The 11646-nt window shown below is 32.0% G+C and overlaps 1 protein-coding gene across 11 annotated transcripts in view; it reads right to left on the minus strand.

Annotated features, from left to right (window-relative positions):
* NFAT5 (nuclear factor of activated T-cells 5, tonicity-responsive) overlaps nt 1-11646 on the minus strand; it is a 111148-nt gene that overhangs the window by 36662 nt on the left and 62840 nt on the right. For 3 of the 11 annotated variants that reach the window (XM_014529174.1, XM_014529176.1, XM_014529175.1), the window contains exons 2-5: nt 8401-8462; nt 7812-7951; nt 7393-7464; nt 579-771 (exon numbers count right to left, since the gene is read on the minus strand). In XM_014529174.1, coding sequence (XP_014384660.1) covers nt 579-771; nt 7393-7464; nt 7812-7951 — 405 coding nt within the window. In that variant the 5' untranslated portion in view covers nt 8401-8462. Of the gene's footprint in view, nt 1-578; nt 772-7392; nt 7952-8400; nt 8463-11646 lie in introns of those variants that run through there. The other 8 variants (XM_005881195.2, XM_014529172.1, XM_014529173.1 and 5 more) reach the window with 5 other exon arrangements.

The following is an 11646-nucleotide window of genomic DNA, read 5'->3' on the forward strand; positions in this document are numbered from 1 at the left end:
AATTTTTTTGGTTTGTCTTCAAAGAGAAATATTCTTTGTAACAAGGTAGCCTAGGTGCTAAAATTTGAGCCCCCTTTAGTCATTAGTCTAAGTTCTGAAAAGATGAAGACTCAGTTGATATCCTAGTTCTTAAACTGAAGACTTACGTTACCTATCAACTGATCCTTTCCTGAGTTGAATAGTCCTGATTACACTAGCCATTTCAAAACCCTTATTTTTTAAATTCATAATAATTTCTGAAATATTTATCTGAATTCACTTTAAAATTTCTTCTTAAATATAAAGCTTTGGAAGAATCTATTATGGTTGCTACTAATATCAAAAATAAGAGGAAGAAAATTCATGATTTCCAGATATTTTTCTTATCAGAACACATTATCATTTCCTTCCATTTAAACTAAAATTCAAATGACATCAAAGCAACAATATTTATCTTAGGGTTCAGTCAGACTTTTACTTTAATTCTATTATATATAGTTAACAAGCCTATCCTTCTATTTCAGGCAGCTTTTGCTGGTTAAAAACAAAATAAATGAAACTCGAGAAAATTCTTCATATATTGCTAAATAAAAAAGTACCTTTACTGTAGGAAAGCCTTGCTGTGTTCTATCCTTGACTGAGCCACGGCTACCTTCAGTCAGGTACCGAGCTCTATGCTGGGTCTCAGGTTGTATAAGTATCTTCAGCTCTTTTCCCTCACTTTTAACAGGATACTGTCCACTCAACATAGGGCTTTTTTTTACTCCAGTTCCTTTTTGATTTTCCAATGTTCTGAGAAGTCAAAGCACAACGTGGAAAAAGCATCAAAAAGTGTTGTTTTTTTTTTTTTTTTTTTACAAAAGTCATGTAAGATAAAGGAGGAAACAGAATAGAGAATAGCTTTCAAAACAACTGATTATCTTAATGACAAAATAAAATATAGCCTAGGGGAAGATACATTCCATAACAAAGTATATTTTAAAATTTCGTAATAAAAGATAAAGGAGGAAACAGAATAGGCAGTAACTTTCAAAACAACTGATTATCTTAATGACAAAATAAAATATAGCCTAGGGGAAGATACATTCCATAACAAAGTATATTTTAAAATTTCGTAATAAAATTTAATTAATGATGCAAAAATAAAAGAAAGTTTGGACAGGGCAAGACAAAGAATGCATATATGTGGTAGGAAGAAGGAAGATTGAATGCAATAAACTAGGAATAACAGGAAAGAATATAGCTAATGTCACTTATAACCTTTCACATTGTACTTCAGTCAAAATAAATTTTTTAAATTACATATATATATGTGAGTGTTATATAAAGCTATGAGATTAACTATACCATTATTTTCTAATCAGACTTGCAAAGCAAAAAAAAAAAAAGTGGGGGTAGCAAAAAAGAAACAAGCAAACAATGGGCCTTAAAGAAAACCTGAAGGTACATGTAAAATATTCTTTTGGATAGCTTTCTCAGGATATCAAACTGAGAAAATTATAAATTAAAAAAGCAGTGATTCAATTTTTATTGGAAATTAACTTTATACAATCTTTCCCGGAAGTATAATTTTTTAGAGCATATTTTTTGCGATAAAATTATTAAAGCTCTTAGTGCATAAAAATTTTATAATCTGGGCTTTACTGATAAGCAATCTAACGTATTTTTATTTATTATTATTTTTGTTAATCTTCACCTGAGGATATTTTTTCCACTGATTTTTAGAGAGAGTAGAAGGGAGGGAAGGAGGAAAGGGAGAGAGGGAGGGAGGAAGCAAAGGGAAAGGAGGAGGAAGGGAGGGAAAGGAAAGAGGGAGAAAAGGAGGAAAAGGAGAGAGGGAGGGAGGGAAGAAAAGAAGACAGGTAGGGAGAGAGGGAGGGGAAGAGGGAGGGAGAGAAACATTGCTGTGAGAGAGACACATGACTGGTTGCTTCCCACATGCCCCCTAATAGGGCTGGGGATTGAACTTGCAACCCATGTGCGTGCCGTTGACCAGGAATCAAACCCCCTTTTGGTGTGAGGGCCAATGCTCTAACCACTGAGCAGACCTGACAGAGCTAACTTATTTTTTTTTTATTGTGTTTCTAATGTTTATTTTGTTTATCATTCATTTTCTATGTGGAATATAGATTCAAAGAAAAATATTTCAAATGGTGGTTAGGACTTCAGGTAGACACATTTAATCTGAAGCACTGCAAATATGTCATAAAAATAAATAGAAAACAATATTGTTAGTTTTAAAATAGGTTGAGGTGAAGGGGGTCAATGGGGAAAAAGGGGGGACATTTGTAATATTTTCAACAATAAAGATACATTTTAAAAAGTAAAAGGTTGAAATTATCCATGCACTTTTAAAAATAGTCAGGGCCTATAATACTTTCTATGGGACCTTCTCAGTCCTAAGTTTATACTCACATTGACAATACAGAAGCCAAGAGACGACTATGGACAAAATTTCCTCCTAAAACAAATAGGCCCCAGGAGGAATATTATGACTTCAAACATAGAGGAGCCATGGTGGTTAAGTAGCCATAAACTGGCTCTAATGTTTACCCCTCCATCTCTAACCAAGTTGTTGCCTCAAATTATCAATAACAAAACCAGTCCTGGTTCCATTCAGAGTACAAACTATGACTAAGAAAGGGACAGAAGAATGAAGGAAAGAAGGGATACAAAGGGATGTAATAAAACTGACTGGATAAGAAGAGTTTTGTGGACAAGTAGTGTTGAATCATTTTCATATTCCCTGAATCTTGTACAATTCCTTAAAGAGTAGGTGCTGAAAAAAAAAAGTTTGTTTATAACTTTTACAAACAAATAGGAAGAAGAAAGAGACAAGGAAAGGAAAGCAGAGGAAAAAAGGAGCTTCTATAATAGTAAGTGGCTATGGCATGCCAGTAAGTTTGACATAATAAGTCAAAGATTACCTGAGTAAGTCATTTAAAAGGCCCTGGAAGAATAAATCCTATGAACAAAGTACTAAGTTGAAACTGGAACAATGGGCAATAAATCCTATTTTTCTTTTCATCGTTCTGAGTTGAAATGCAAACATTTGCTCTGAATGTAATGTGGAATCCCTTACTTATAAAATTTTATAATGATATTCTGTTTTTTAATCATTTTAAAAGTAAAAATATTTACTTACTGAATCTAATATAAAAAATCTCCCAAATATGCATTGAAAGGGACTAAAAGGAAATACAGCAAAATTCTAATAGTTGTATTGAATAACTAGACTTTAAGTTATTTATTTTCTTCTATTTCTGCAGTTTCCAAATAACACCTATTAATTTTATAATAGAAAAGGGCATACTTTAGTTTGATATAAAGAAAATTTAGCATATCACCTAATTTGGCAAGATATGGTTTTATATTCACTTATGCTAGTGAAGCTAATATTTATGAGAATAGTTGATAATGAGTTTCACTATTTCAGTAAAACAAAATATTTCATACTGGAATGAAGACTGTTGAGTGAGTTGACAAAGTATACACAATAGGGTTTAAAAAAACATAGCACATGTAATTAAACAATTTATGAAATGATACTTTTAAAAGCCCTTAAAACTATCCCTAGGTTTAAATGTAAAAATAGAATACATATATCTTTAGATTTCTAGACATAAAACTATGGAAAACATCAACTAATTATTAGTCACTCAAATTACTAATTTTTAAGGCAAGATGGCTTAAGAAAAAACAAGAAAGTATCAGTTTGATTGAATGAATTTTACTTCTAAATGGCATCTAAAAATAAAATCCACTCTCTTGGCATATTCTATTCAGAAGTCTTAAAATGACATTCTAATTCCTTTGTTCTACATAGTCTTCTGGTTGTCTATGTCACAAAAATAATTTTCATTATAAAATGCCCAAAAAAGGTTTCACATCAAGATAACATCGTATCTTAATTTCTAGGACTACCTAGAAGAAATATAGGGCTACTGAGTTTCAGGAAATTTAGTAGAAGAATTTAAGAATGATATGGCTAGGAATCGTTAAATACTGAGTAATATTTTTTTTAAATAGTTTTGTTTTCTTAATAAACTCTATTATATAACCTTTCTTTTTTGGTTAATCCTCATCTGAGGATATTTTTTCCATTGATTTTTTTACAGAGAGTGGAAGGGAGAGAGGGATGGAGAAAGAGGGGGAAAGAGAGAAACATTGATGTGAGAGAGACATACTGATTGGTTGCCTCCCACATGCCTCCTAACCAGGGCCAGGTTGAGATCGAACCTGCAACCCAGGTATGTGTCCGTGAATAGGAATCAAAACCAACCGAGACCCTTTAGTGGCCAGGCTGACATTTCTAACCACTGGGCAACACCGGCCACGGCATAACTTATATAACATTTTAATCACATAAAAATGCTATTTCCATCTTAAAGATCAATAAACTGAGGTACAGAACATATTTGAGAGTACATTTTCTGTAATTTAGCATTACATAAATTGTAAGTTTAGGAATATTAGATTTAAGGCTTTATACCTATCTCTCAAAACATTTCTAAGTATGTTTCATGTTCCTAACATTTTTCTTGTTGAAGAATAATTGTCCTCAAAGGCCTAATTTTCTCTATATTTACATATGGTTTTTTCCTTTTCTTGATATAGTTCTTAATAATTCAAAATTTAAACTTCTGCCATCATTTCCATATGCCAGAGTTAAGTATTTTTCACTACCTAAGAAGCTGGACATTTCTTCTCCTGCTTGATGAGTTCCTGTTTCATTAATTATTTCACGAGAGATTTTGTCTTGACAAATGTTGTTATACTTTCCCTGAGTAACCTCAAATCATTTCTAAGATATATCTGTCATACAAAAGCAGAAGCAGAAAAAATATAGCTCAAGATATCTTTCATGTTTATTTGTTATTTTTACAAGTTCTAATTCGCTTTAATAACAACTTATGAATGGGGCAGTATCCCTTCTAGCAGTTTAAAGGATGTTCTAAGTCAAGCATGTCAAACTCGTGGCCCTCAGGCCACAAGCGGCCCACAATGAATATTTTTGCGGCCCATTCAATATAACGGTATGTAAGAAACGTTTTAATGAAAATTTCATAACTTAATTTTTACAATAACCAGTTATACATAATTATTAATAACGAACTACAATGCTCACTAATGACTGATTACTATAATCGTGTTGCATTCATTTCCCTTACGCACCTTATGTGCAGGTGCACCATTTCTCTCCAGTAATACTAGCAGCTAATATTTTAGCAGCCGATGGCCACATCATTAGTCTTGGACTGACTTGTTTGGTGTATGCAACAGGAAACATTTCGCTTTTGGAGAACAAGAAAAATAGGTTTATTTGCGTTATGCTTATTAATTTGTGCATTATTCAGTGTCTGGTAAGTTAATGTTCAAGAAAAAATATTAATTTTTATTAAAATGTTCTATTATTTTATGTTAACGATTACTCATTTATTTCAGCCCTTTGTATTCAGCATGTCTCTATCAAAATAAACTTACATTTCTATGAAAACTGAAGCTTTTATTTTTTTGCGGCCCACGTAAACTTAAACCTTGTTTATTTGGCCCATGTTAGCCTTTGAGTTTGACATGCTTGTTCTAAGTTATCTCTTTAATAGCAACTACAAACCAAGTGTGTTGACTAACTCTCAAGTCAAAAATTTTTTTGTTTTCATTTGAAACTTTAACATTTATTTATAATAAATAAAAATAAAAATCTCTCTTCTGGAACTTAAAAAAAAACCTCTCTCCACTGAAACCCAAATAAACACATATCTGTATTTAATGATAGATGTACATGAGCCTTTTAGTTCTGTGCTGCTATGTTTTCAGAACATTATTACATAGGTAATAGTTCTACAAATATGTTCTAGAATTCTTGAATCTGCTAGTGGCAACATTTTAAGAAAGGGTATACTTGTTTTCTTTTAAATAATTTCCTAATCTGGACTTTCTAAAAATAAAAAACCGTTAAAGTGCATTTTTCACTTAACTGCATCATACCAAAAAGTTTTAAGTAAGAGTAGAGAAGCAAGTAGCAGAGAGTAATTATTGCTTAAATGGTAAGTATTACTTTCAAAATATACTGAGAGAATATTTAAGGACAAGTTTAATATACATTAAAAATACTCTGATACTACTCAATTAGATTTTTAACTTAAAAGATATCAATGATGTCATCAAGTAGTAACTCAATCAAAAGCTTCTTCATCACTTTTGTGACAACCTGAAATTATAGATCCTGGAGCAACTAAAGGACCATACCCTGCTTCCCCAAAAAACATCTCTCAAAATCCAATGTGTTAATTTTTATCAAACTATGTTGAACACACTATAGGAAACTCTAATTAAGAAGTCTAGCAATTAAATATTACAATCAAAGTACTAAAGGAATTTAAAAGTTAAAAATAAGTCAGTATTCTGTACTATATAGCAGTGAATATTCTGTAATATAGTTACAGAAATATATTTAGAGAGTGTTGTGAACTGGCAGAAATCAATGTAAACTCAAACATGTACTATGATTCCATTCTATCATCTTTCAAATACATAAACCAGAATCATAGAAAAAAATTTCATGATGTATTTTTTTAAAATCCCAAATCAGAGCTGTCTGCCTGCTCTCGATGTATGAGTCTGTCTCTATTTTGCTTGGCAGTTCAATTTGTTCATTAAATTCCAGATAGCTCTAGTGGGAGGGGGATGTTGCGTGGGGAGGAGGGGGAGAGACTAAGCAAAAAAGAGAAAAAGAGAGAACTCATGGATATAGACAACACTGTGATTGTGGGGGTGGGGTGTGGGCAGCATTGTGGATGTGGAAGAGGGCACAGAGGGGACAAATGGTGATGGAATAAATTAAATTAAAAATCCCAAATCAGCACACTGTATACAAAAAAGCTTAAAATAAATACATAAATCTAAATGATGAAAATCAAGCCATCAATCAGTTTTTTCTTATTTTTATGAAATAAAAGAAAAATAAAGTCTAAAACCCTCACAAAAATGGAAACAGATTGAATCATATGGAGAGACAATGTGAAAAGAAAAACAAGTCCTTTGTGAATGTTTTGAGTTGTTTCAGCTAGAGCCATTACATGCTAGTTATTTGTATGAGTAAAAATATCCTTAAATCCTTTTAAAATATAAATCTATTTGAAATTTAAGTTATTTCAAAACATTATTTTATTTTATACTACTTAATCACATCCATAATAAGATAACTATTGCTAAAATCTTTTGATATTTTATTTTTTCTCTAGTGAAACTTGGTAATTTTAAGTTAAAATTTTCAGGTATTTCAATGATAAAATTAGTATCTTTGCTTCAGATGCATACTTGAGTTAAGCAATTAAGAAAAGTGGGGAATCATTTTGTTGTTGTTGTTTTGCATAATGGTGATAGAACTTTAAAAAAAATGTGAATACCAACCCATTTCCTGCTTTTGAGTTGCCTTTGTTGTCCGTGGTAAGCTGAGAAAGCACATAATGAGGTGCTTTGGCACTGTCGGCATCAAATATATCCATATTAGACTCTTCACAATCTCGTCGTTTGACCCCCGGCCTCTGCTTTGGATTTCGTTTTCGTGATTTACGAGGTACCTCAGTATTATCATTGTAGGAACTGGTGCTCATGTTACTGAAGTTGGAGGGGGAATCCTCCATCCACATACTGCAGCTCTGCTCAGATTCCAATCCACACCCCTCATCCTGGCAGGACATCCGACTGTTATCCAGCAAGTCCTCAGGTGGTGGTGAGATGTACAAGACTGTGTGCCTCTTCGGTGTTGATGGATGCTGCTGGACTGTGTTACTGGTTAACTGCTTTTCACTTACCCCTCTGTTACTTACCCCCAAGGCTGAGGAGCAGCTCTCCACTTGCATAGCCTTGCTGTCGGTGACTGAGGTAGAATAAATGGTAGGGCTGGAAGAGGTGGTAAAGGAGCTGCAAGCACCGCCCATGGAGGAAGAGGAGGGAGCTGAAGAAGCATCTGCAGTGTACAATTTAAGAGTAAATACACTATACATGTTTTCACCTATGCTGGCTAGCAGTCCCATTGAAAATATGATTTGTGAACTGATTGTTTTTCCCCAAAATGAATAGTTAGAATTTGGTTAAGTTTTAGAATATCAATGCTTCAAGCAATAGAAGGCCTAAGAAATGCATTTTTTTAAAAAATGCCCAAATAGAATTATTTTACTTGTGCTAAATTGATTTTTCAAAAAATCTAATTTAATGTTTTAAGCTGTAAAGCAAGAATAAAGCTTTTATTGCCTCAGCTGGATGTTCGGTTGAATTTTAATCATTTAAAATAATAAAGAAAACCCCAATATAAAATATATGCTTGTGGTCCACATTCAATGCCAATTAAATAATTTATTACAGAATTTGAAAAGTGGGACTGTGCTTAGCCACAAAATATTAAAATAAGTCTCTAACCTATGAAGCAGAGAACTACAGGTCATTTTTAATGCAGACACTCCCTGCTTCAGAGGCAAATCCTGGAATAAAAATATGAGAAAATAAATGAGAAAAGAGCTGCTGATTATTCCAGATATCAATTATAAAATAAAAAATAAAGAGAAAAATATTTAATCAACTGAATTGGAGGCAAAATGGAACTGGTACCGTCACTCTGTCACTGATTATTGTCACTATAATCTAGAAGAATAAAACTGAAAAAGGTTTGATTTGGAACATGCCAGGTTGTAGGAGATAAGTAAGTTAACCACTGGTGAGGGTCTTAAGAAGTTGGAAGTGGTAGTTCAAAACCATAATCTCTAAAATAATAAATCCGTCTTAAATGGCAGAATGAAAAGCAGAGTAAGGACAGATTATTGGATGGATTTCTTATATAAAGTACTTGATTACACTCAGCAACTGGTTACCACTATCCATTTCCTCTCTCTTTAAGGGCCCACTTGATTTAAACTATTAAAGGAATTTCCTAATATACTCTGAGTAATAGCAAATTTTTTTGGCCAGAATCTAACAACAAAGAATTAAGCAAGAAAAATCTCTGGAGATCACCAGAATTGGTTCCTATAAAAAAGGTTTTTTTTAAATAAGACCATTTATCTATTATGCTTAGCAAAAAAGATTTAAGTAGATCTTTTCAAAATATGTGGCAACTGGCAGAAGAGCTCATTGGAAAATAATACTACTTTAAATCCTTAATAGCATAACCTCAGAGACACACTGATAATATTAGGGTTGGAGGTTGTCAGTCCTAAAATCTTACAAATACCATTTCATCTTGTATAATATGTGGGAAGGTTTATAATTGTATACACAATAAAAATAGGTAACATGGCAGACAATTAAAGATATGTTTAAATGTAAAGTTAAGTTTTATCGATAGCCAAGTATGCCACTATTTTAAAATGGAATGATGAGACTTAAAATTGTGATATGCAGTTATTGGAATTGTAACATTCATATCAATTATAATATAACAAGTGAAATGTAAGAATGCCAATGTTTAGATAATCAAAAGCCACCTGACAAAGATCTATTTTTAAAATGAAAACATGTACGAAAACACTTAAATCATCGAAAGAACTGAATTCAGTCATAATATTCATTACTTTAAAGGTTAAACAGCATAGTAATAAATATTAACATTAACAATGTGATCTACATAATGCCACACGGAGATTATTCCCAACTACCATAAATCAAAAAACTTAAAGCAATTAGATGATACCAGTTCCATTTTCCAGTTTGTATCCTTGTCAAATTCAGTAGCTGAAATTGGAAAATTCAGTCATTTTAAACTGCATTCCAATTTAAAGAAAAATTTATCAATTTTGTATCATGCATTAATGCAATCTTTTCTTAGTAAATAAATATTTTAAAAGATATGTAAAAACTACAAAATCTAGATGCTAATGTCAGTGACAGTTTAGGAGCTGATTTGTAGCCACTTTGGGTTTAAATAACAAGTTTTTTTTTTGAAAAATACAACAGAATTCATTTTAGAAAAAATAGAAAAGGTATTATGTCTAACATTCCTCTATCTGTTCCAACTATTGGCAAAAATGAAACTAAATTTTTATGTGTGTATGAGCCTATGTTCTTCATTTTCAGAGAAATACAAGTATACAGCATGCAATATTTGCAGTGGATCACATAAAGCATGCAGCATGAATGCTGTGAATCTGTCTTTCTATAAGGAGCTTTCCCCAACCCACACTTTTTGAATCTAAGTACCATGCACACGAGAATGCAGAATATGACCATCGCAGGGATCCCTGTCCTTGACAGATGGAAAGTACAGGTGAAAAACAATTATGAACTCAAAAGCAAGTTATTATAACTTTAATCTGCAAGATATAACCCACCATTGCTCTTTGGTATGCTATATGAATTTATCTTGCAAATCTTATCAAAACAAACATGGTTATAAAACCAAATTGATATAATCATACATAAATGTCTGTTCCGGGACAGGTATGCCAAACTGTGATTTCATACTCTCAATAAATTAAAATATCCCATACATTTTTCTTAGATACCTAACGCACAATTTTTTTATTTTACCTGCAGTTTCCTGGATATAGTTATTAAATAAAAAAATTCATTAGCACAAAAATATAAAACTGAAAACATAAATTCTGTCAGGAGACAGTAGTAAGCATTCTTTAATTTAAAAATAGATAGCATTACTTTTTAAAGCCTACCTCAGTTTGACCCTAAATAATAAAAATTCTACTCATTTTAAGACTATAACAAATAAAACTATAAAACTCTTTATCATATTATCACTGTTGCTCTGATGATGATTATAGTGGTGTATAAAATCTTTCACATAAAGATATTATATTCTGGTTAGCAAGACATCACCAAAGTGCATTAATAATGCCAAGTTAGATGGTGGAGTATAAGAACTATGAGCCCTTTGAGAGCATGGGCAATATATTTATCTTAGACTCTCGCAATACCTAACATAGTGTCTTGCATGTTATTTGTTATTAAATTAATTTATGGGAAGCTAATATTTGATATGGGTGCTGAGTTATAGTAAAGTTAAATTGGCAAATAAATGTACCAATATGTTCACAATAGACACATCAGGTTTATTTAAAAAAAGATTTACTAACTAAAACTAGACTATATATATAGTGGGGAAAGGTTTAGAACAGTGGTTCTCAACCTTGGCTTCACATTAGAATCACCTGGGAATCTTTTTAAAATCCTGATTTCTGGGCCTCATCCTCCGGAAATTCTGTTTGTTAGTAATGATGAGGCCCAGAAATCAGGATTTTAAAAAGATTCCCAGGTGATTCTAATGTGCAGCCAAGGTTGAGAACCACTGGTTTAGAAGAAACTTACGAGTTCAGAGGTAACTACTTGCTATTTCTATAAAGAGTGCTCTAATAACTCTCTTTCTTGAAACTATACATTAGCTAAATTACTTACTTGTGTACTAACCTATAAATTTACTAAGAATAAAAATCCTTAATATTATCTATTACAAATAAATGATAAAAATAATATCAAGAACATATTAGATTTCTAAACTCTAGTTTGTCATTTCTCAACATCCCCAGAAAAGCACTAAAAAACATTCCTGGAAATATTATAAATGTAACTTAAGGTCACCATAGCATTAAGAAACAGCCCTGGGTGGGGGGGGAAGGACACATATGTAATACCCTTTGTAATACTTATTATAATATTTTT

The sequence above is a fragment of the Myotis brandtii genome, unplaced genomic scaffold (genome assembly GCF_000412655.1).
Source record: "Myotis brandtii unplaced genomic scaffold, ASM41265v1 scaffold670, whole genome shotgun sequence".
Taxonomy (NCBI): Eukaryota; Metazoa; Chordata; class Mammalia; order Chiroptera; family Vespertilionidae; genus Myotis; species Myotis brandtii.